Genomic DNA, 27015 nt, shown 5'->3' on the forward strand with positions numbered 1-27015 from the left:
GCTCAAAGGATTCTGATAGAATCCATCAAGGACCCTCTCATTCCTTATGTTTCCAAACTTGAAACATCTAAAGAAATCTATGATAAGTTGGTGGAGCTATTCTCAGTTAGTACAGTTGGAGAAGTGATATCGTTGTGTAATGAATTATATAAAATGAAGATATCCAAGGAAGAAGGAATAGCTTCATACTTCATGAAGGTCTCTGAGATGAGAGACCGGATGCAGGAACTAGGAGAAGTTATGTCAGACAGAGAGATGACAATTGTGGTGCTCAATGCATTACCTGAGGAATGGGGCAACTTCACATCAAGTATATATGCCAAGAAATAAAGCTACCCCGTTGAATGAACTTTGGTCTCTATGCAAAATTGAGGGAACTAGACTCAAAGCCAAGGTTGATGTGGGATCAAAGGAGCAAGCATTTGCTGCTATCGCCAAGAGGAAACGGAAATTTGGCAAGTTTGGTCCACAAAGAAAGGGTAAAAGAGATATGTCCAAAGTCCAATGTTTTCGCTGCCAAGAATATGGACACTATAAAAGGGATTGTCCTAAGTTCAAGAAGGACAACAATAAGAGGAAACTAGAAGAAGCCCACATTACCCAAGAAGTGAAAGAAGAAGAGAAAGCAGAAGAAGGAGGACCCTCTGGATCTCTACTATGACTGAGATCAAATTCTTCACATAACTCTTCTTTAAAGTTTTGGGTATCATAGGAACATGTGGCAGTAGGATAGAATGCATGATTTATGAAAATGGCATCTTCAAGAATATAGGAGCATTATGCAGAGATAGCTCAGATAAAGATATTCATGTAGGAAGGATGTAGCCATTGAATGAGCTCGTCAATGCATAAAGGAATGATCACGATCAAGAAGAATCATCTTAGAAGGCCACTATCATCAACAGGAAGGAACATTTGCAAGATGAGGACTACAAGGATCCTCCGATGAAATCTTCAATAGAAGGTTCATGATCTTCAAAAAAGGCAGATGTATTGATGGGAATTCCACTTATGGGGATTCAAGAAAGAATGATATATAGGCAAGGAAGATACAACAAAGAGAAGGAGATTGAGGTAATCTCAATCTAGGAAGTTGTCAAAGGAAGTTGAGATGATCAAGGAAAGAACTAAGATGAGGTATGTATGCATCTATGTTTTCAATTAGAGTCATGTCATTGTTTGTAAGCATGGGGAATTGCTCTGGAAGCATGGTCAAGAATAAGATGAGATCTCTTTCATTAAGATATGCATGAAAGCATGGTTCACACACTAAAAAAGGTCAACATGAGAAATATCCTCATATGAAGTATGAGGTGATTCACAAGAAACTATAAAGAAGCATGTGGGAAAAGAGATCAGGAATAAAAGGACACCATGGACACTAGGAATAAACATTCGACATATTTGTTAAAGAAATCTCTTGGAAGAAGGCACAAGAATTCTGACAAAGAAAGAAAAAGATCAAAGGACCCTTGACACCTGGAAAAGGCCTTGGAGATGTGAAACATGCAGGATGTTGATGATTCAAGCCAACAAAATGTCATGGTAAGAATCCATCTCGTAAGGTATTATTTGATTTAATGTTATTTTTTATTTCTTGAATAACATATGGATGAGGTCATGCAGGGCCACTAGAACAAGAGTTGCAAGTATAGGTACAACTAGCATTCATGTGGAGGATGGAAATTCCGGAAAGAAGCATGATGAGAAAGAAGAAGCTATTTGACAAAGGTTCCAAATATGTATAAAGAAGGCCACTTTCCATGAAGAAAGGAATGACATGACGAACTAAGAAGGAAAGTGATCGATGGTTGATGCCCTACAAGGAAGAAGCTCAATTGAATTTCATGACATCAAGGAAAGAAATTGATCAAGCAGCTGAAGGACCCACAAGAAGAAGTTGTTGATGAAGAAGGAGAGTCCCTAGTTGAGAGGGAGCTCTGACAAGTCCCTAACTAAAAGGGAGCTTGGGTACATTCCTTTACAGGAATGGGAATATCTTCCCTAGTTGAGAGGGAGAGATAGACACAACATTCTTGTCTTCACTTGGGAAGAAAGAATGGAGGATTGGGTAATCATCTGGCATCCGATGCTCTTTGAGGATGTGTAGGGCATCCAAGATAAGAGTAGGCAAGAGGACCGATATTCTTTGAGGGTTGGGAACCCAAGATAAGAATAGTCCTAGAAGGTCATACTCAGTGAACACCCGGGTGGGTATGTACCTTGAGAGACAATGATGAAGGTGTCTATAGTCATTGGTCTTGCCAACATTGTGCTCTGATCTAATGAGAGATAGAGTTGTCAGTCAAGGCCTTACTGTGGAAACAATGTTGGTTACTATGATGCTAGAACAGATGGATTGTCAATCTGATTTCTCTTATGTGAATTCTTCAAATTGAAAATGTCCAAACACCTTGTAAAGTGATTTATGAATACCTCCCTAATTAAGAGGGAGTGTTGAAGAAAATGTAACTAGGTTCGGTCTTTGTAAATGTAATTTGATCTTTGTACTTGTAAAAGAAAAGAATTATTATTTTTGTCATTATCAAGAATGGGTTTCTTACCCATTTGATAGGTCAAGCACATGTTTAAGTGCTTCTAGGAAAGTCAAAGAGTCAATGTAATTGTTGAAGACCCATGTGGGCATGTTACACTATGTAAATCTATGTATTAGAGTCAAAGAAATATGTCAAAAGAGATCCTCCAAAGCAAAGACAAGTCTCCTCTTCAAGTCGGCTCAAAGAAATGAATTTTTTGGTGCACTTAAGGACATGTCAGCCTCACTAGCTCAAGTTGGCCCAAATAGGAGGGACAGACTCCTATATATAGGGCAGTTCGACCTCACCAATAGACCATCAAGCTATCTCTGAAGTCAGCGAAGAAGAGGGTCAAGAAGGAGGTGCGAAGAAGAGCAAAAGGTTGCTTCTAGGCCAGCGAAGAAGAGAAGAAAGAAATCCAAATTTTTGGGACTATTTTAGGGCTCTTTTCTGTCACACGTGCGAAGGAGAAAGGGCTCATTCTGCTGCCATATCAGATCTGCAATTGCAGTCATAAGAAGTAGCTCGGTTGGGCTAGAAGAGATCAGCAATCCAAGTCTCCTCATCAAGCGAAGAAGGGGACACCTAAAGCGAAGTAAAGAGGCAAGTAAAAAGGTCTATTTCAAGCCCTAGATCAGCCACACGTGCAAATAAATCAGATCTGCAGTAGGGTTAAGAGGATCAACCTCTAACTCAAAGATACACCAGAAGAAGAGGCTCATTATCTAGTCCAAGTGTCAAGGAGAAGGAATATTGCCAAGCAAAGGAAAGGAAGGCACCAAAGAAGAGGTCTCCTAGGAGACCTAGGGTTTTCGCAGTTGCCGGAAAAAGGAGCGAAGGAAAGTGCCATCAGTTGTCGGAAGAAGTGCGAAGAAAGAGATCAAGGTGCAGTATAGAAGGAGGCATTGATTGAAGGACAAAAAGGAAGTTGCAAAAGAGAGACTGTGTCTTGTGCTTGGAGGATCTACCGGTCAAGGGTCTAGGGTTTGGCATTTGTCAATTGAAGCTTCAATAAGAGAAATTTGCAGAAGGGTTTTCCTCTCTAAGACAATGTTGCACGAAGCGGAAGCGTTTTTTGGAAGCGGGGACGCCGAAGCGTCATTTTCCAAAAATCTAGGAAGCGAAGCGTCCGCGGAAGCGTCTGCTATATATATATATATTTTTATATTTTTTTGCATTTATACTCAAAACAAACATCCCAAATACCAAATTAATTGTAGAAGACATGAAAACATGCATATTTTTGCATAAATCAAGATAGATATAACATCCATTGTACATTAATGATCTAGAATCTAGATTCTTCTCCTCTTGTCTAGCCTTTGCCTCTACCTCGATTGTCTAGGGATATTAGTCAACATTGCCCAATCTTGATCAAACTACCTAATTCAAGACTTAAAATATGGTAGAAAAAGCTTAACATGTTTGATCGATGATTTTGACTTGATTGAAAGGTAATTTTTTGCTAAGGGCGTGCCACGTGACAAAGGAGTTCAACAATTAACACCACCAACACTAGGGTACATATAGGGCTTGGTGATCTTGATTAGATGCTAATCGCATACCTTCATACTTGATAATAGATATAATCTAATGAAATGCCACAATCCCATTGATCCTGAATTCCTGAAAACTGTTAAGTCTGCTGAATTTTGAATAGGATATGAAATTCTATTTTCTCCATATGAAGTCCAATGAGGCTGGAACCACTCTCAAACATCATGAGTCATTTCATGGTAATGTTAAAAATTTAAGTAAAAGGATGAAAATGAAAAATAAAGGAGAATGTCACTTTTACTTTAAGAATTTAACATTACCATGAGGGAGCATCTGCTATATTTATTTTTTTTGCCTTCATTCGTCACCCTAACCCAAGGTGGACCTACCCCCAACAAGCAAACTCACCTAAAATTAAAAAAAAAAATTAAAAAAAAAACCGATTTTCTAAACGCGAAGCTTCTCTGGAAGCGTACGGAAGCTTCTTTGGAAGCGTATGGAAGTGTACGGGAAGCGTACGCTTCCTCGTACGAAGCGCGCTTCGGCGCTTCCGTACAACGCTTCCAAATTTCCAGGAAGCGCCGCTTCCGGCCAAGCTTCCTAGGCGCTTCTGTACGGGACGCGCTTCGGGGCTCGGAACCGGGGGGGGGGGCGCTTTGTGCAACACTGCTCTAAGACAAAGAGGTTTTGCCCTGGCTGAGAGCCAACATCTTGTGTTCTTGTCTCCTTTTGTTTTGGTAACTGTTTGATGAAGAAAGAAAACACACAATAATAATAATAAGAGAAGATTGTCCTAATAAGAAAAGTAAAAAGTACTTCACAAATAGTTATCATCATCAAAAGAATCTCTCCATAACCTACATGCCCTAGATTCTTCAACAAATTCATTGCATCTGTCAATCTTCAAAAAGGTGCATCCAACGCATTCAATTTAGATTCAGACTCCCATAGCAATAGGACCAATGTAAAAGTTGTTGGGTATCCAGTAAGCAAATCCTTACCTTCTTAGTGATTAACGCTGGTTGATGTAGCTAGGACAGGTGTTCTAGCCTCATGTGGTGTCAGTGAGGCTAGGAACACAAGAGCAGAAAATATCTCCAAGCCCAGGTTTTTCTTTTGAATGTAAATGTTCTAATTAAATTAATTAATCAGTTTTAATTATTTTCCTAAGTTTTAACTTAGGGAAATAGATTAATTAATTAGTAATAAATGAGACATGGTCGATTTTCCTCTAGAGATTTCTAGTAAAGTTTCTAAGTGATCTTAGTCATCGATTAGATCACTTTAGATCTAGATCTTAGCCGTTGATTTCTCAACAAGAGATTATAAAGGAAATCAATGGGCAGTCTTGGAGATCATTCATTACAATGATAGTGTGCAGTTTGACACCAGTGAGGGTTTTAGCAGCAGTTGAAGCAATGAATATTTCTGAAGTTTTTTTCCATCAGTATTCTTCTAGTTTCCGAGAACCAGAGGAGGAAGTCTCCCAACATTTTTCTACAAGACTAGAACGCCGAGTTATTGAGGCTATGAGAGTTCCAGAAGAGGTCAAGTTTCCTTGTGGAGGCCAAGATTACCTGGAGAGGTTGTACAAGTTGCCAGTTCAGCATATCGAGTTTTCCAGTTGCAAAGCGAATTGTAGGAAATTAGTGCAATTGTAGGAAAGGCAAATTGCAAGAATTCACAGTATGAATTGCAGGTAAGGCCGTGTCAGTTGCAAAGGGAGTTCATGAGCCTTCTAGAGGTCAAATCGACTTGTGGAGGTGAAGAAATATTTTGCTAGAGCTTTGTTGGGGTTTGACAAGCAGTATTGTAATATTCTTCAATTGCGGAATTTGTTGAAGATTAATAAAACTCATATCTGAAGAACCAGTTTTCCTTCAGAGTTTATCCAGGGACGTTTTTATCCAAAATAATTACGTCCATTTTGTGATTGGTTTTCTATCAAAGCTTCCGCAGTTTATTTTTGTGAATATTGCAATCTTGTTTTTATTCAATATTTGCAATTTAATAATTTTGCTCAAAATTAAATACATTGGATAATTACCGATTGATTGCAATAAGCGATATATTTAACAGATTTTCACAATTAACTTCTAGACCTTTACTCTTCAAGAATTGATATATCAGCCATTAAGTTAAGACCTTGGCAAGGGGCATGATCCCTATCTTTTGATAACTATAGCAATGTTATCAGAACCGGACCAGTCATCAAATCGGTCAAACCCCAAAACCAGGAACTAGATGGTGTTGAAGAATCTAGGGCAAAGTAGTGTAGTGTGATTCTTCATTACTTCATAACCATTTGTGGAGTCTTTTTACTTTTCTTGTTAGCTTATTCTTCTTCTTCTTATTATTAGAGCATATGTGTGCACTTCATCAAACTGCTACCAAAACAAAAATAACAAGAACAAAAAGTTTGGCTCTCTGCTGGGGACAAAACCTCTCCACTCTTGAGAGGAAAACCCTTGGTAAGTTTTCTCTTATTGAAGCTTCTTATTTGAACAACTGCAAACCCTAGACCCTTGACTAGGATATCCTCCAAGCATAAGTCAAATCCTTCCTCTTTCTGCACTATAGCTTCCGGTGTTGATTTGGGGTAGCATCGAATGTGCTCTAGCCATGAAAATTTGTGGAGAGGCTAAAGCACATGAGATATCCAAGACCCAGAAATGGTTTGGAGAGATTCCACCCAGTTAGAGAGATATTAAAATAATTAATATTTTTAATGGGTTCCTAAGTATAAACTTAGGAAAATAAAAATATTAATGGGTATTAATATAAAACTGGGTGAGAAGGTTCTAAATAACATGGATCAAGCCAAATCTAATCTTAGCCGTTGATTAGAGATGTAAGCTCGGTCGTTGAAGACTCAACAGAAAAAAAGTATAAGAGGAGGTTTGAAGGCCAGTTGGAGATACACCAAATTGATCAGTCAGTTCAATTTTCTAGAGCGGGGTTTGCTAAGAGAAATCGAACCAGTGATCAGAGTTGCAACGAGGGGCAGTGAGTGCATAAAAGAGAGGCAGATATAGTACCGGAAGACCAACGTAGAGGCAGAGAGGCAGACGCAGAGCCAACAGGAGCCACGCAAAGGGCCAGAGTGACTGCGCAGAGGGCTAGAGGGTCTGCGTGGGTGACACAAAGGCTACAGAAGTGACGCAGAGGGCCAGAGAGCCTGCGCAGAGCATCAGAGGGCTAAGGCAGAGGGTTTTAGGTTGACGTAGAGGCCAGGTGGGCTGACACAGTGCCTCAGAGAGGCGTTGGAGAGAGTTTCATGGAGCAGACTTTTAGAATATCTGCTTCCAAGGAGAGGTATTACTGCCAAATAGATTTCTCTGTAGGGTAAGCCAGTTTGGCACCCAATTGTACTCAAGAAAAGTTACTTAATAATAAAACCCTCACAACTGTTGCACCGGTTTTCCCAAGTTGGGTTTTTCCGAGGACGATTGTCCAAAAATAACGATGTCCCTTGTGTGTTTGTCTATTTCTTTCAGTTGATGATCTGTAGATGGTTGAAACTGCATTGTGTTTATTTCAGTATTTATATGGTTAAATAACTTGTTCAGTAATTAAACAAGTAGGTGAAATAAACTAGATAGTGCAGGAAAATTTCTAATGGGATAGACTTAGAAATTTCAACATTCGGCACATGGACCTCTGTCTTCCGGCACTTAGCTCCTTAGCACTTCGTCCTTCTTCTGTTGCTTGTCTAAGTTAGGAAACCCTAGAACATTAGCGCTTCTTTACTTCGTTATAGAGAGAACCTTCTTTGATTTTCTTTGGATACTTTGAAGACCTAAATGCTCATCTGAATGAGGCTTATCATGTTGTTGCCTTCAACTGTTGTCAAATCCGTAAAGGTTTACTCGCTGAAGTCTTCACATGTGTGGACAGAAACCCTAAAACAGTTCTCTTCATCCTCGCTATCTTTTCCTTCCTTCCTCGCTGGATGGGGAGGCTTTTTAGGCCTTGTTTATTATCCCAAAACATAAATACTTGTTATTGTCATTTCCTGTTGTACCTGACCGCAAGCAGATCCTTTCTTCCTCGCACGTGTGGCTGTTGATGCCCTAGAAACTGTCTTTTTACCTTCGTTGTTCTACCTCCTTATCTCGTTGCTCTTGTAGACCTGTTTCCTTGGCTTTTCATCCTTCTAGTCTTCTTTCCTTGCTTGCAGATTTCAGAGTGAATTCGTTATGCTTTTGAGGGGTGGACAGCCTCTATAAATACAGGTTTGTCCCACCTCTTCAAGCCGACTTGACAGTTTCGTTGTAATTCATCTTTTATTCATTATTTTGCTGCTTGGGGGCTTCGTTGACGCTAGGATAGGAGAGGATTTGACTATGCTTGGAGGTGTTCCCATGACCTTGTATGTTGACATATAGGATATAACATGCCCTCAAAGTGTCTCATCATAATTATATTTTGACTTTGACTTTCTAGAAGCACTTTAAAATGTGCTTGACCTATTTTCAATGAGTAAGTAACTCATTGATAGATCACATAAAATAATTTCTCTTTTCTTGAATAAATACAAATATCAAAATTACATTTATGAAGACCTAGCCTAGTTACATTTCCTTCAACGCTCCCTCTTAACTAGGGAGGTATTCATACAACATTACAAGGTGCTTAGCAATTTTCAATCTTGAAGAATTAACATATGAGAAACTGGATTTGCAATCCATCTGTTATAGCATCATATCCATCAGCATTGTCATAGTGCAAGGCCTTGACTAGCAGCTCCATCTCTTTACAAGACCATGAGCTACAATGCTAGTGAGATCAATGATTTATAAACACCTTCATCATTGTCTCTCAAGGTACATACCCACCCAGGTGTTCTCCAAGTATGACCTTCTAGGACTATTCTTATCTTCGGTTCCTAGCCCTCAAAGAATATTTGTCCTCTTGCCTACTCTTGTCTTGGATGCCCTACACATCTTCAAAGAGTATTGGATGCCAGATGATTACCTAATCCTCCCATTCTTTCTTCCAAGGTAAAGGCAAGAATGTTGTGTCTATCTTGTGTCTACATTTCCATTCATGGCCTTCATCTAGACTTACGGTTGTTAGTCCTGGTCTAGTGCATGACCCATGAAATAGAAAACACAATTATCACTCATTTGTAATCAGGGGTGATCCAAAACTCCCTCTTGATCAGGGACCTGTCAAAGCTCCCTCTTGACTCGGGACTCTTTCCTTCATCAGTAGCTTCTTCTTCGTGGGTTCTTCAGTTGCTTGATCTCCTTCCTTTCTTGATGTCATGAAGTCTTTGTTCGAACTTCTTCTAGGTAGGGCACCATCCATCGATCACTTTCCTTCTTGGTTTGTCATGTCATTGCTTCGTGGAAAGTGACTATCAGGTTTTTCTTGTCATCTTGGCTACTCCTTTGTCATCTTGTCCATGCTTCAGAATACTCTTCTCATGGATGCTTCATTGTACTTGCTTGATTACATGTTTTGACCTAGTAGCTCATCATGACTTCATCCTGATATTGCTTCAACATTGCTTTTTCTTTTGTTGGATGGATTCTTCATCATGACATCTCTGTAGAGTAGAATCAGTTATCTACACCTTTTGTATCTCCAAGGCCTTCATAGGTGTCAAGGGTCCTTTCTTCCTTTATCAGAGTTGTCCTACCTTCTTTCGGGAGATATCTTCAAGGCATTTTGTCAGATAGCGATTCTTGGTGATCATGGTGTTCTTCACATGCTTGATCTCTTTCTTCATTTGCTTCTTCTCAGATAGATAGGTCAACCATCTAATGCTTCTTGTGAGAGCATTCCTTCATTGTTCGCTTTTTGGACTTGTCAGCGATCTTATGTTCCTTATGTGAGCATATTCTTTTGTTGACCTTCATTGCATCGTGGTACATGCCTTTGAGCATGTTCTTGGTGAAAGAGATTCTTTCATGCTTGATCATGTTATAGAACTATACCCATGACTCAATAATATAGAAATGATAACATGATTAAACTTTAATGCATACATACCTATTAATTTTAGGTATGTTCTATGCTTAGAGCATTTTATTTCAATTTTCACAGTTAGCTCCATACCTTTTCTAGATTAGCAATCACATCAGCATTAAAGTAAATTGCAGATAGAACATAAACATAAATCGCAGAAGACAAGCCAAGACAAGAGGACACAAGATGTGGCGCTAGCTAGGGACAAAACCCAATGTGGGAAACCCTTGATCAATTCTTCTTATATGTTCTACAATAGTTCAGCAGAGAGAGAGAGAGAGATAGTACGTTTACAACAGAAATCAACACTTTGACTTATCTAGATAAGAGCATAGATCATCTCTAAGAAGATGATACAAGAGATCAGTTGAAGACATGCTGCTTCAACTAATTCTCCAAGGTGACTCCTTCACCTATCGTTGTGCTACATTTCGTCATCATGCGGCACCTCACCACGCTGCACCATGCTGCACCCATCATCACTATGCTGCATCTCATCACGCTTCATTAATCATGACTATACCCATCACTGTACTGCATTATGTACCATTGCTGCACCATGTTGCCATCCTGACCTATATGTTGGTTGCACCATGTTGTCATCCTGACCTATTGTTGTCCCTTGCTTGCTTGTTGTCCCTAACATGCTTGTTGTCCTTAGCATGCTTGTTGCATGCTAGTTGTCCCTTGCATGCTAGCCATAACATTGCATGCTTGGTGTATTCATTGCTAAGTACCATACAATTGTCCCAATGTTAGTTAGTTGTCCCTTGCATGTTGCTCTCCTTCGGAGACAGATGCTCCGGCTGTTTTGGCAATTCCGGCTGTTCCCGACAGTTCCGGTTGTTCCCCGCTGTTCCGACAGTCCTGGCAGTTCCAGCAGTCCCGACAGTTTCGACAGTTCCTGTAGTTCCGACATTTCCGGCTTCTCCGGCTTTTCCGGCTTTTCCAGCTTTTCCGGCAGTTCCGTCTTTTCCGGCAGTTCTGGGTTTTCCGGCAATTCCGACTTTTCCAGCTTTTCCTGCAGTTTCGGCTTTCTACCCTCTGGATCAGTGCAACGTTATTCCTTAGGATCTCTCCTCCTACTAAAACCCAAAGACAAGTAGAGAGAGGAAGAGATCCCAAGTGTGTTGAAATGACTTGAAGGCCACCTCTATTTATACTAAAACGTTGAGCACATGTGGGGTTTATTTGGTTGTTGGCCAACCTTGACGAATTGTCTTATAACACAAATAAATTCATAACTCCATGAATACTTATCAAAATCGGATGATCTTTAGACGACTCCTACACCTCTCAATGAGAGGGATCCAAGAAAAATATCAGCTACCATAAATAAGATGACCCACATGGAGTTTGGCCCTAGTTGCCAATTTTAACACTCCCTCTCAACTAGGGAGAACTCCATCCGTTGATCCATATGTCTGACTGTACTATCTCTGCCATCAGTGCCCTGCACTACTCTGCTCTGCTCTGATCTGCTTTGCTGAGCTCTGATCTGCTTTGCTGAGCTCTACTCTTCTCTGCTCTGCTTTGATCTACTGAGGTCTGCTCGGCTTTGATCTGCTGAGCTCTGCTATGCTCTGCTCTACTTTGATCTGCTGAGCTCTACTCTGCTCTGCTTTGCTCTACTCTGCTGAACCATGAAGAAGAAGAATTGATCGAGAATGTCTCATACCATTCTCTACTGACCCGAAGTCAGTTTCATCTTAAGAGAGTGTGTCACATCAGTCTTACTGACCCGAAGTCAATTTTATTGATCCCAGATCAATATCACAAGAGATTGTCTCAAACCACTCATATTGATCCCAGATCAATATCATAAGAGAGTGTCTCAAACCACTCATACTGATCCCAGATCAGTTTCATTGATCCTAGATCAATGTCACAAGAGAGTGTCTCAAACCACTCATACTGATCCCAGATCAATGGAGGTCATCCTAGCATAGGGAGTATGGTAGATACAGTGATGCGTCCATCGATAGTACTACTATGGTCCCTATCCTCATTTCCCTGCTCATTGATCAGATGAGAGGTACTTCCCATGAGTCCCAGACTGCATGGGTAGGATGCCTCGACAGGAGAACTAATCATCCTGTCCACAGGAGAACGAATCATCCTGTTAGTGGATGCCACGGAGAACTAATCATCCTGGCCCACAGGAGAACTAATCATCTTGTTCCACAGTCGCCACAGAGAACAAATCATCCGGGCCCGAGCCCACAGGAGAACTAATCATCTTGTTCCATAGTCGCCATGGAGAACAAATCATCCTGGCCCACAGGAGAACTAATCATCTTGTTCCACAGTTGCCACGAGAGAACTAATCATCCCAACCCACAATAGAACTAATCATCATGTTCCATAGTGCACCACCAGGGGAGAGTGAGTCGCCCTGTGATCGTATGTTGCTCCAGTAAGTACCCCAAGCCCCCCAGAGCTCCCAGAGCTCAATGCATGCAACATGCAAGACCCTTATAAGAAGGTCTCTCAACGACTCCAAGTCGTTCAGGAAAGTCACAGATTTGACCTTTCCCTGGGGCTTTGACAAAATGTTTGCAACATGTACATCAGTCTCAATGCGATGGAGCCTCCTTGCTCATCGACTTACCATATCGCATATAAGGCAGTATCTGATGTCTATCTGCTAGAGCAATCATCAAATACGGGATTCCTCAATAATCGAATCCCCCCTCTGGTTGTCACAGAGAATCATAGTGGTATTCATCATGTGTACAAACAACTCACTTAAGAGCTTCTGCAACCATGCAGCTTCACACGAGATCATACTCATAGCTATGTATTCGGTCTCGGCGATGCTTATAGCAACCGACTTCTGCTTCCTACTCATACATGATATCGAAACAGAATCCAAAGAAAACCAACACTGAGAAGTGCTCTAGTGATCCTGCCCAGTCAGCATTCGAATAATCATGCAGTTTCATTTTTCCGGCAGTGTATCTCAATCCATGAGAGATTGTGCCCCGAAGATATCTCAGAAGATTCTTGGCACCAATCCAGTGAGACTCAACCAAATATGAGCTCACCATGCTAACTGCAAAACATATGTCCGGACGGAAGTTCACCAAGAACATCAACGTGAATGAGTTTATGAAACTCAAAGGCATTTCCCAAATCTAGTCTGACATCACTACCATATAACTTCTGAAAGTTAAGATCCTCGAGGTAGTCACAGGCTTGCAGTTTATCATTCCACATCCGAAATCCAACTCCCTCTTACTTCTGCAAATGAGAGGGTCTGCACTTGTCAGAAATAGGTCGTCCTCATAAGGTGCCGGTATGAGAGGTCTATCATCCACAACCTTCGGGTAATGGTTTGGATCGGTTTCACTCCTAGTGAATCTCAGCTTCATCAAACAGCTATCAATCCTCTCATACTACGCCCGGGGTGTTTTGCTTCAAGCCATAGAGGGCTTTCTTCCACCTGTATACATGAGATTCCCGATCATGAATCTCAAACTCCTCAGGTTGTTCCAAACCTGTGGACCTACTGCATGAGGGGAATGGTCCCCTTATAAGATTTTCCTTCGGTACATCTCAGACATGTACCTTCATGCTCTACTTGAATTCAGACATCCCTATCACCATTTGACTCACATCAGGTAGGGCCCCATAGGTAGACCTCCGGTGTTATAGATGCGATATGTCAATTGACATGATCCCCAATGGACCATCCTGCAACTTGATACAAATTGCCAACCCCGAAACCATGAGAAAAAGCATCTTTGAAAATTATACTTTTTAACACGTACCTTTCCATTGATAAATGCCACCCTGAAACCTTTGACTTCCATTTCCGAGATGGACACCAGGTTCTTCTTGCGATCAGGTACATAAAAGAGATTCTGTAAATGAATCGAGTTACCCTTATTCAATTGAGAGTTAACATTCCCTACACCCTTTCCGGGATAGGTGGCATCGGCTCCAAGTATAATCCCACGATTGTTTCCATCTCTACCAAATTAGAGAGTGCACCCATCTATCCAATGAAGTGCCTTGAAGCACTACAATCTATAAGCCAGATTCCCAAAGAATCTGAAGGAGAGGGCCAATACAAGATAACGCTTCTTTATCTTATCAAAAACAACATTTGATTCTTCATACCTGGGATTCCTCGCTTTCTATGAAGAGTCAGCGATTTCCTTGATGACCTGCATTACCTGTCATTCCTTTGTTCATTGAAGATGTCCCTGGAATGATTGTTATCATCATCAAGTGATGTGTCCCTTCCATTCGGACACTCCTTCGCATAATGGCTGAACTAGTTATCTACCTTTCCTTCCACCCTTAGATCTGGTCTTCCAATGAAGTGATCTTTAGGTAGGCCATAATTCGTTGCGCCATTCTGATAATATTCTCTGCTTCGACTTCACCCTTGCTGAATTTAAAGAGGGATGAGGAATCCACTGATCCTTTTTTCCTTTCCCAACTATCTTCAGTGATTGCTCTTTCACTCTTGCTTGGGCATTGTCTTCACCTCAGCTCTGATACCATGTTAATTTTAGGTATGTTCTATGCTTAGAGCAATTTATTTCAATTTTCACAGTTAGCTCCATATCTTTTCCAGATTAGCAATCACATCAGCATTAAAGTAAACTGCAGATAGAACATAAACATAAATCGCAGAAGACAAGCCAAGACAAGAGGACACAAGATGTGGCGCTAGCCAGGGACAAACCCCAATGTGGGGAAACCCTTGATCAATTCTTCTTATATGTTCTTCAATAGTTCAGCAGAGAGAGAGAGAGATAGTACGTTTACAACAAAAGTCAACACTTTGACTTATCTAGATAAGAGCATAGATCATCTCTAAGAAGATGATACATGAGATCAGTTGAATACATGTTGCTTCAACTAATTCTCCAAGGTGACTCCTTCACCTATCGTTGTGCTGCATTTCGTCATCATGCTGCACCTCACCGCACTGCACCATGCTACACCCATCATCACTATGCTGCATCTCATCATGCTTCATTAATCATGACTGTACCCATCACTGTACTGCATTATGTGCCATTGCTGCACCATGTTGCCATCCTGACCTATGTGTTGGTTGCACCTTGTTTGCTTGTTGTCCCTTGCTTGCATGTTGTCCCTAGCATGCTTGTTGTTGCATGCTAGTTGTCCCTTGCATGCTCGTTGTAACATTGCACGCTTGGTGTATTTGCTGCCAAGTACCATACAACTATCCCAATGTTAGTTAGTTGTCCCTAACAGATGCTCCAGCTAATTCGACAGTTCCCGGCAATTCCGGTTGTTCCCGGCAGTGCCGGTTGTTCCCAGCAGTTCCGGCAGTCCCAGTAGTTCCGGCTTTTCAAGCAATTCTAACATTTCCGGTTTTTCTGCTTTTTCCGGCTTTTCCGGCAGTTCCGACTTTTCCGACTTCTCCGGCTTTTCCAACAGTTCCGTCTTTTCCAACAGTTTTGGCTTTTCCAACAGTTCCGGCTTTTCTAGCAGTTACGGCTTTTCCGGCATTTCCGGCTTTTCCGGCAGTTCCGGCTTTTCCGGCAGTTCCGGCTTTTCTGGCAGTTCCAGCTTTCTACCCTCTGGATCAGGGCAACGTTATTCCTTAGGATCTCTCCTCCTACTAAAACCCAAAGACAAGTAGAGAGAGGAAGAGATCCCAAGTGTGTTGAAATGACTTGAAGGCCACCTCTATTTATACTAAAACGTTGAGCACATGTGGGGTTTATTTGGTTGCTGGCCGACCTTGACGAATTGTCTTATAACGCAAATAAATTCATAACTCCATGAATACTTATCGAAATCGGATGATCTTTAGATCAATCCTACACCTCTCGATGAGAGGGATCCAAGAAAAATATCAGCTGCCATAAATAAGATGACCCACATGGAGTTTGGCCCTAGTTTCCAATTTTAACTCATCTTGATTCTCCTTTGATCATCCTTTGGTGTGGCCCTTCTTGCTTCATCTTAGCTTTCCTGCATATCATTCTTTTCTTGAAACCCATGAATGGGATTCCCAATGAGACATTTGCTTTGGTCCATGAACCTTCTTTTGAAGATTCCAACATAGGATCTTAAAGATCTTTGCCTTGCAAACGTTTCCTTTCTTTTGATGATGTAGGTCTTCTAAGAATATTATCATGATCAATTTTCTTTCATCATGTATGAGGTATGCTTCTTCTACATGAATATCTTGAGCTATATCTGCCATGCTCCTATATTCTAGAAGATATTTCTACTTATGCATTTTTGTTCTTATCATAAATGCTACATCTACATGAGTATCTAGAACTCTATGTATATCATGTTGCTAGATTCTAGAGGATGCTTCTAGCCATGCAATTTTAATTTATTCCTACATGCTCCTATCCTACTCAAAACTTTGAAAGAAGTCTAGAAGTAAAGAGTTTGACCTAGTCATAGTAGAGATCCAGAGGATCTTCCTTCTTTTGCTTCTTTCCTTCTTCTTTCATCTCTTGAGTTATGTGAGCTTCTTCCCTCTTCCTTTTGTTGTTGTTGTCCTTCTTAAGCTTAGGACAATTCCTTTTGTAGTGTCCATATTCTTGGCATCCAAAACATTGGATTTTGGACATGTCTTTGTTGTTTGTTCTTCGTGGACCAAACTTGCCAAATTTACCCTTTCTTTTGGCCATGGTAGCAAATGCTTTCTCCTTTGATCCCACATCTTCTTTTGCCCTAAGTCTGGTTTCCTTTGTTCTGCATAGGGACCACATTTCACTGAGAGTGGTTACTTCCTTCTTGTCATATATGCTAGATGTCAAGTTTCCCCACTCCTCAGGTAGAGCATTGAGTACTACAATCGTCATCTCTCTGTCAGACATGACTTCCCCAAGCCCTTGAAGTTGATCTCTCATTTCAAAGATTTTCATGAAGTAGGGAGCTATTCCTTCATTTGTTATCTTCATCTTGTACAATTCATTCCTCAGAGATATTACTTCTCCGGTGCTGGATACCGAGAATAGCTCTACTAGCTTATCATAAATTTCTTTTGATGTCTCAAACTTGGAGACATAGGGAATGGGAGTAAGGCTTGAGTCTGTTCCTTAGCAGGGATAGTGGTATTCCTTTTGACATGCTCTAGGAGTTCATTCTCCTGGAGTAGTAGATCAGTCCTCTTCTTCCATGCAAGAAAGTTATTGGTACCTATCAATTTATTATTTTCCTTGCAAAAAGACATTGATGTATATTCAGAAGGGAGCATGTACTTACTTGATATATTTTGAGATGTAATGGATTTGCTTCCTCCTTGAAGATTTGATGGCTTGTCTTCCCTGGATCTTGATGTTCTTCAAGTTGCCTTCTCCAAGTGGACTTGGTTGATGATGAGATTTTCTTGAAGACTTGTAGCTTGATGCAGGTCCTGCTTCAATCTGCTCTTCTTTGTATGTGCCTTTATGTAAGGCTCTTTTTCTAGCTTTGTAGACCTCCTTGATGGATGATGGATTGTAGACCCTTCTTGTCCTTGGAGTGATTGAGACTTGTAGGCTTGATGCTTCAACTTTGTAGATGCTTCTCCTTGATGAGTGTTCTTGAGTTGCCCTTTCCTTGATGTGTCACCTTAGCCCTGATACCATGTTGAAGAATCTAGGGCAAAGTAGTGTAGCGTGATTCTCAATTATTTGATAACAATTTGTGGAGTCTTTTTACTTTTCTTGTTAGCTTATTCTTTTTCTCCTTATTATTAGAGCATATGTGTGTACTTCATCAAACTGCTACCAAAAAAAAAATAACAAGAACACAAAGTTTGGCTCTCTGCCAGGGACAAAACCTCTCCACTCTTGAGAGGAAAACCCTTGGTAAGTTTTCTCTTATTGAAGCTTCTTATTTGAACAACTGCCAAACCCTAGACCCTTGACTAGGATATCCTCCAAGCATAAGTCAAATCCTTCCTCTTTCTGCACTATAGCTTCCGGCACATGGACCTCTGTCTTCTGGCACTTTGCTCCTTAGCACTTCATCCTTCTTCTGCTGCTTGTCTAAGTTAGGAAACCCTAGAACATTAGGGCTTCTTTACTTCGTTATAGAGAGAACCTTCTTCGCTTTTCTTTGGATACTTTGTAGACCTAAATGCTCATCTGAATGAGGCTTATCATGTTGCTGCCTTCAACTGTTGTCAAATCCGTAAAGGTTTACTTGCTGAAGTCTTCACACGTGTGGACAGAAACCCTAAAACAATCCTCTTTATCCTCGCTATCTTTTCCTTCCTTCCTCGCTGGATGGGGAGGCCTTATAGGCCTTGTTTATTAGCCCAAAACAGAGATACTTGTTATTGTGATTTCCTGTTGTACTTGACCGCAGGCAGATCCTTTCTTCCTCGCACGTGTGGCTGTTGATGCCCTAGAAACTGTCTTTTCACCTTCGTTGTTCTGCCTCCTTATCTCGCTGCTCTTGTAGACCTGTTTCCTTGGCTTTTCATCCTTCTAGTCTTCTTTCCTTGCTTGCAGATTTCAAAGTGAATTCGTTATGCTTTTGAGGAGTGGACAGCCTCTATAAATAGAGGTTTGTCCCTCCTCTTCAAGCCAACTTGACAGTTTCGCTGTAATTCATCTTTTATTCATTATTTTGCTGCTTGGAGGCTTCGTTGATGCTAGGAGAGGATTTGACTATGCTTGGAGGTGTTCCCATGACCTTGTATGTTGACATATATGATGTAACATGCCCTCAAAGGGTCTCATCATAATTACATTTTGACTTTGACTTTTTAGAAGCACTTTAAAATGTGCTTGACCTATTTTCAATGAGCAAGAAACTCATTGACAAATCATATAAAATAATTTCTCTTTTCTTGAATAAATACAAATATCAAAATTACATTTATGAAGACCTGGCCTAGTTACATTTCCTTCAACGGATGGGAACCGGAAAAAACAAAAGCAAAAAAGAAAAAAAAAAGCAGTCAACCAAAAATACATAAATTTACAAATTTTGAAAAAAAAAATCGTATATATTCATGTGCATCCATTTAAATCCAAACCATTATACACAAATATGTAAAGCTTTTCATATATATAGCAAGGATGCATATAACCAAAATAACACAATGTCCACAGGGTCTTGGATAGACAGTGATTGGGTGCACTGTTAAGGCACTCCTAGATGTTAAAGTCGTTGGTTCAATTCCCCACCCTATTAGGGTGTTATTCTTGGACATGACCATGATGTAAACTCACCAATGTCGAACTTACAAAAAAACAAAGAGTGCAATCCATCTTTGAACAAAAAATACATCAAGGAGGCTCTAGATGGCCTCTGGAGACCCAAAAATATCACGCTAAAACAAATGCCTACATTATACATATCATCAAAATCATCTATACTGGGATTCTCATAATCAATATCACCCTCTAAGCGTTAAAATAAGATAGAAAAAGCTTAACATGTCAAATCAAAATTTTGTTTGAGTGATGGATACATTTTTAATAGGGTCGTGACAAAGGAATTCAACAATCAATGCTACCAACATTGAAGTACATAGAGGGTTTGGTGGTCTTGATTAAATTCTAATTCCAAACCCTCATACATGACAGAATCCAATGGAAATGTTGCAATTCCCCAATCCGATATCCTGAAAATTATTAAGTCTGCTGAATTTTGAGTGGGATCTACAATTCTACTATCTCCATATAAAATCCAATGAGGTTTGGAACCACTCTCAAACATCCTGAAACAATTAATGGTAATGTTAGAAATTTAAGTAAAAGGACGAAAAGGAAAGATAAGGGAGAATGTCTGTACCACTCATAATTTTTTTCCTTAAATTTGAATTTCGAGTGTCCTTAGTTCGGTTGTATGGAACCGGCCAGTTCTGTATCAAACTGACCTTTTCCAGTTCTGTGCCACGAGTGCGGTTAGGGCCTCAAAACAGTTGGACTTGCCAGTTCAACCAGTTCTGGTCCAGTTTTGATAACGCTAAACTATAGCATGTGAATCTTTAGCTGTCATAATGATACAGTTCAGGTTGTAGTGTTTTCTCTCACTGTGAGAATTTTCCAGCACCCAAATCTACAGGGTTGCCATCAAAGCAGCCAAACTTTGCTATGATATGATTTTCCCAATTAAATGAAAGCATATTTTACAATTTGAAAGGGGGAAAGAGAGAGCATTCATATAGCTAACCTGAAGGCGTCTTATGCATCTCAGAATTTGACCAATGGCATCTCGACACCATAAACGCACATCAGTGCAAACTTGATCATTTCGACTTCTTGCAGTATGAAGCTTTTTCGCTGGCTCTCCAATCGAATCTGTAAGAGCTGCTTCTATATTCATGTGAACATCTTCTCTGTCAGCTCTCCAGATAAACTCCCCACTTTCAATACTTCTCTCAATATCAGCTAGACCTTTCAGTATAATATCTCTATCTTCTGCAGTTATAAGACCCTGAGACAAAAAGGCATATCACAAGTCTGAACAAAAAAATGCATCCCTCAAATATTCATTTAAAAACGAATATAACTACAAACGATGGGGGTTACATCAAGGCATTATTGTAGAGTATACTACCAAAAACAAGACTCACAAAGGTTTACAAGAAGAACAAACTACATCTCTCTCATAACAAAAATCCACACAAAAGAAACAAAAGACATAAAATGATAACAATTGCACCAACATTTATGCTAAAGGAGGAGAGTAAGCATTCCCATTGTATGTCTGCTACACTGTCAACCAACTGGCATTAACAACAAACTATCATTAACAGTTCCATCTATATAGTTGTCTCTACTCATAAATCAGTGATTGATTTTGTGGCAGCTGCAAGCTATGGTGTCTGAAAGCAGTGTCTATATTAAGAAAAGATAATTTATTAATGCCCACAAACATAGGTCAATGGGATTAAAAGAGTACATCCAAAGAAAATACAAAGTGGGAATGTTAAAGCAACTCCTAAATCAATGCTAAAAGAAGAAAAAAGACAAGTGTAGAAAATAATTATCATCACAGTATAGATGCATGATCCAGCATCCTGGAATCTCTTGAAGGAGGTGGGGTCCATCCTGCCTGATAGTTCTTTCAAGATCACAGAGGGATGTTCCTGCTCTTTCTCAGAAAGATGTGTATTCCCCTTGCCAGGGACCAGAACTGCACTGCCCTTGATGGCCTCAGGGTCCCCTCCTTCCTTCAGAGATATTGCTCTCAGCATCTGCAGTCCCTCCCAGTGTGCAGTGATCTCTTGGTGGAAAAGTGTCAGAAGGTTCTCTTTGTCAAGTTCAACCCCCTGATGGTTAACACCAATGAAAGTTATTACAGCTCCTGAGGGCTGATTTGTAGACCAGACAGTTTTTGACCAAAACTAGTTGATCCCCATTCTTAGATTTCCAACTCAAGGAAGCTCTTTCCATAGAGGGTAAGCTCTTTCCATAGAGGGTGATATAATTTATCCTTGTGCAAAGGGTTTTTAACTTTTTTCATTGTGAATTTTTTATAGCCAATGGTAGAGAAGAGGGTCCTTGGTTTTGGAGTAGTGCTGGTTTATTCATGCAATCTTGCAACCAATCCCATTAGAGTATGGCTTCCAAACTTCCCTATGCGTTTTCGGAATAAGGATTCCATTTAGGCAACTGATGTGTCCCTCAAAAGTTTATTTCAATCTCCCAAGAATGTATTTCCAGACAGTTATTCACCTTGACAAGGATCTGTGTGGAGGTGAATTTGGGCCCTAGTCTTCCAGAGGAAATCCTTCTAGATCTTGATAGGGTAGTCTGGAATCTGATGTTGGACTACAAACACTTTGATTTCTGGTGAATATCCTGTTTCGAGACTGATCACCTGACCACTTCTTGTCCTAAACAGGTTTTTGAGGCTGCTCCTACAAAGGCACCAATCAAGAATAGGAAGAAACGAAAGTCCACTTGGTGGAATGGTGAAGAATTGCATCATCATATAATTGGCTCGAATCCCTCAGATAAAGAGAATGGGAAATTGCAGTTAGCTCCAACATCCAACAATAATTCTGGAATAGACCAAGGAGGTTCAGCCTCTGCCTGGCAAAGATCCTTCAGCTTACTAGGAGGATAATAAAAATCTCCTTGATGAGTCCCTGCTGCAGGAGAAATAGATTGAAGTGAAGAAAAGAAAGGAAAAGAAGGGTAGCACTGCCAAAGAAAGAGGCTCTTCAGTTTTACGAGATGTTACCATGTGGAGTTCATCATCTTCTTTTGATATGATGGTCCAGACGTCTTTGTTTAAGGGAAATTCATTGAGCAGAAACAAAGGATATTTTCTCAGCAGTCAGATGACTATAGAGATTCAAAGTGTTGAGATCAGGCAAGTCATATTAACTCTGTCAGAAACACTTGGTATTGTCTTGCTGTAAGTTTTATTCACGCATCAAGTGTAGCCAGGGTGGTGTTCTTGTACATGTTTTGGTTTGTGAATGCCAGTGGCTGCTATCCAAGTTCTGTACATTATAGCCAGGATGCCTTTAGCACCATAAGGAAATTCGGGCTTCCTACTTCCAGAATTGTATGTAACTTTTTTTAAAAGTTAATATAATTTTGTTTCTATTAAAAAAATAATAATGCACGATCCAGCATATCAATATATGTTCCAAAAGTATCAGAAAGAATATAAAATATGTCCCATTTGTGTCCCTTATGACAACCACAGTATTATACAATGATTCCTATTTGAGGAATAATTGTCAGCTAGAATAGATATCCCACATACACTTTAGTATGGTAAAGTTAGAAGAAATTTTTTTGTATATAAAAGTATAATGAAGATGGCTCGGTATATGAAAAGCCATCGTAGCATCAGTTCTGAATCAGAAGTAATGTCCCTTGCAATACACAGAAACAGTTCCAAATCATGTACTGGGTTCACAACCATGCTGAAATAAATGTAGTCTCAGAGTTAGTACAAATAACCAAAAGACAGGCTTTTAATAACAAAAGCAATGTCCAAGCCTCCAGTCGGCAGTTTTATATTTCCAAATCTGACTCCTAGGAAGTTCTCCACTGTCAGTAAAATGGCGTTGAACGCACTAAATTTCAACATGTAATTCCCAAAATGCTCTAAATGTTCTAGTGGCCTTGTATAAGTATAATTTATTTCCCATTTCCTTATGTATCCATACCAAGTTTGACCATTTTAGGCCTTTGACAGAGTAGAAAGATATTTGCCTATATTAAGGACTATTTTTCCCAAGTCTGAGTTATACTCTTACTCTTTGGCTTTCTTGAGTCTTTCCTAAGTCTGAGCCATGTCACTATGATCATATGCAATTTTAGCTTTTCATAGATGCCTGTCTACTTTGATGAAATAAGCATATATATCTCAAGCCCTGACAGCTAAAATGATTAACAAGAATCTTAAGCCACTTCAATGCAATTCAACTCATATCAAACAATCCTCAGGTATATAAGGTGCTGGTATAATAGCCTTTGATTTTTTGTTGATAATGAATAAGAATGTAATGGATTTTCCCAATCTAAAACTAAAAACTGAAATAATGAAAGTTCTTCGAAAACGTTTTGCAATTGATACACCCAAGAAATAATTTCAGGTTCATTAAATGGCTCCATTTCATCTCTTCATTCATTTCCTTTCCCCGAGTTCTTCTGGAGAGTCATGAGAATAATTTCACTTTGCAAATTCCTTAGCTAATTGAGAACCACACTTCTTTGCATCGACCAATTACTCCAGCAAGAAAATGTAGTTAACCCATGGCCTTTAGGCCTCTATGATGGGTCCATAATGTGAAAGTTCCTAGACTCGAAGGAACCCCTACTGCAGCAAATCTGAATCTACTTCACCTACTTGATTTTTAAATTACATTCATCAAGTTATTCTTTTGAACATTGAAGCAAATTACTTCTGCAACCTACACTAATTAAATATTTGATGTCATGAAACAGAAAACAGAGCAAAGAACAAGATACATAGGACACACTTATTTTTTAACACAATACTCCCCGGAAAAACCCAATGTGGGAAAATCAGTGCAGCAATTCTGAAGGTTTATTATTATGCAGGAGAAATATTTGAATACAAATCTAGGATGCTCATTTAACAATCCTTTACAGAGAAAATATTGGCGGAAAATCTGAGTGAGTTTTACCTCACTTCACCGGGCAGAATTTCGGTTGATCCTGCACAAGACTAGCTAACCCCGGCTATTTTTGCATTGGCCCTCCGTCAGCCCTGCGTCACCTCTTCTGCCCTCTGCGTCAGCTATCCCAGTTGTTCTGGTAGTTGCGATTGTTCCCCGGCAGTTCTGGATTCTGCGTGACAGACAGTTTTTCTGCTCTACGTCTGGGCTACGTGGGCCCAAACTGGCCCAGCGTCAACTCTCCCGGCTTCTACGCAGCCTCTCTGCAAGCACTCTCTGTCAGTATTCTCCGGAAAATCCTTCTCTCGGATTCTCACTACCCCTCTGCTGCAGAATGAACACTTAGTTCGAATTTCTTAGCTTACTAGCCCCAGAAATCAAACTCTAGATCAACTCTCTCTTTCTGTGTGTATTTCCAAATGAACCTCAAGCCTCCATTTTATACTTTTCTTCTTGAGTCTTCAATGACCGAGATTAAGTCTCTAATCAACGGCTAAGATTAAAACATGACTTGATCTGCCTTCTAGATCATTCTCACCCATATTTTGATTAATACCCATTAATATTTTTATTTCCCTAAGTTTAGACTTAGGAACCCCATTAAAAATATTAATTATTTTAATAAAATACAATCCGGGTGGAATTTCACCAAATGGTTTTTGGGTTCTTAAGAACTCATGTGTCTTAGCCTCTCCACCAACTTTCAAGGCTACAACACTTCCGATGCTACGAAAAACTAACACTCCCTCTTAGCGAGGAAAGTGCTCTAGCAACAATGTCCACCTACATGCTGCTATGTTTCTGAAGCACCTCCTTTTTGCATTGTTGTTGCTATTGTACTGCTACCCATGACACTGCCACTGCCACTGCTGCATTTGCACTACATCTACCTCTCAAACACTGCGTCTACTATGTTGTTAGCACTACCACTGCTAACACTGCATCCGTACTGCAACTCTGGTGCTGAGAGAAGCAACTGAAAAACATCCATAATTAGTTGAACTTAACTGTGTTCAACATAATACAATTAATGTTGGAAACTAATTGTTGCTGACCCTCTGAATCTTTTGTGTTGTTGCTGACTTCTGCACTATGCCATCTACACTGCTGCCAACCATGCTCTGCGCTGATCAGTCTCTGGTTCCAAGCCACTGCATTTGTCCTCCAATACTCCACTGCATCATCTGACACTAATTCTATCTTGCTACTACTGAATCTTGGGCTCCCGTAGCAAGGAATTGATCCAGGTGGTGGACTCCTCAAAGATCCTGCCCACATGTAGTCCTCTTGACTATAGCTCAATATCGCCCGATCTGCCTCCTGGAGATGCGTCGGCACTCATGGCAAACTCATCATCGTCAATCTTTGTTGAAGCAGCCTTAGGATCATGTTTCTCATCTTTGCCATTTTTCTTCAAAGGACACTGGGATGCATGGTGGCCCAACTAGCCACAACTGAAACATTTCACCTTCGAAATGTCCTCCTTTCGCTTCGACTTCTGCTATCCCTTCGATGCTAGAGTTGCATTTTCCTCCTCCTCCTTTGTCTTTGTGCCACTCCCACTGCTACCACTGAGGTTAGACCTTCACTAGGTCCCTCCTCAACTCCTGTTGAAGAGTCGTCTACATCTCCTCCCATGAAGGTAGTTTTTCTCTACCCAATATGCTTTGTACGAAAACTTGCCATTCATCCGAGACTCCATTCAGGGCTATCCTCACCATCGCGGTTGGTTGAGGAGTGGACCCCACTGCAGCAAGTTGGTCTCTAGTGTCCTGAAGTCGTTGAAGATAGAGATTCACCCCCCTCCTTTCTGCATCAAAGTCCGCTGCAACTTTTGCTCTAAATACATCTTTCATTGTTCGGAAGAGCCTTCATACAGAGAAGACAAGGCTTCCCATATCTCTCGAGTTATATCCTTGCCCTGCAAGTGTGAGACCACGTGATCTTGAACTCCATCGAGAATGAACCTCTTTGCATTCCGCTGCTCGGCCTTGTACTTCTTCCTTTGATCATTGTCAGCAGGAACAGCTACAACACTTTTGACGTAGACTTCAAGATGGTACTCCTCCAGAACAGCGAAGATTTTCGTCTTCCATATGACATAGTTGGAAGCTCCTTCCAACCTGCCCTGATCTCTGAGCCCATGTGATGCCATTTCACCCAACTGTCGAACTAACTCCTCTAGTCACTGCTTAGCACTGCTCAACTGCTTAGCAATTAAGAAATTTGAACTTTCTGGCGAAAAGTTCTCCTCCGATGAGAAAATTCCCCTTCTACGTGTCTTCGTTCTTTTCCAACGGATTTCTGCCCCGGCACAAACTACGCCCTTCAAGCACTGTGTTGAAGCTCTGCGTCACTCCCTCTTCTCCGCAAACTCACGAACTAGAAATCGTACCTCTTTGTTGTCTCACTCAAAGAGAGATTTCCTCGAATCTGCTTCTCGGCAAGGACTGCGCAATCCCTTTAAGGGGATTCAAATTGTTGCCAACTGTAGCTTTCGGCCTCACTGCTCAGCACTGGATTTGCTCTTCCTGTTTCAAAATCAATGCTCTGATACCATGTGAAAATTCCTAGACTCGAAGGAACCCCTACTGCAGCAAATCTGAATCTACTTCACCTACTTGATTTTTAAATTACATTCATCAAGTTATTCTTCTGAATACTGAAGCAAATTACTTCTGCAACCTACACTAATTAAATATTTGATCTCATGAAATAGAAAACAGAGCAAAGAACAAGATACATAGGACACACTTATTTTTGGACACAATAGTCCCCAGAAAAACCTAATGCGGGAAAACCGGTGCAGTAGTTCTGAGGGTTTATTATTATGCAGGAGAAATATTTGAATACAAATCTAAGATGCTCGTCTAGCAATCCTTTACAGAAAAAATATTGGATGTTCTCTGTCAGTATTCCCTGGAAAGTCCTCCCAAATTCTCA

At 40.4% G+C, this 27015-nt stretch overlaps 1 protein-coding gene across 1 annotated transcript in view; it reads right to left on the bottom strand.

The window, feature by feature from the left end:
- LOC149138866 (L-Aspartase-like family protein) overlaps positions 1-27015 on the bottom strand; it is a 228822-nt gene that overhangs the window by 199597 nt on the left and 2210 nt on the right. The window contains exon 2 of the mRNA XM_089447555.1: positions 20136-20399. Within this exon, the coding sequence (XP_089303681.1) occupies positions 20136-20399 (264 nt within the window). The remainder of the gene's footprint in view (positions 1-20135; positions 20400-27015) is intronic.

The sequence above is a fragment of the Pinus tabuliformis genome, chromosome X (assembly GCF_031772625.1).
Source record: "Pinus tabuliformis cultivar Carrire ecotype Pingquan chromosome X, CPIR1, whole genome shotgun sequence".
Lineage (NCBI taxonomy): Eukaryota > Viridiplantae > Streptophyta > Pinopsida > Pinales > Pinaceae > Pinus > Pinus tabuliformis.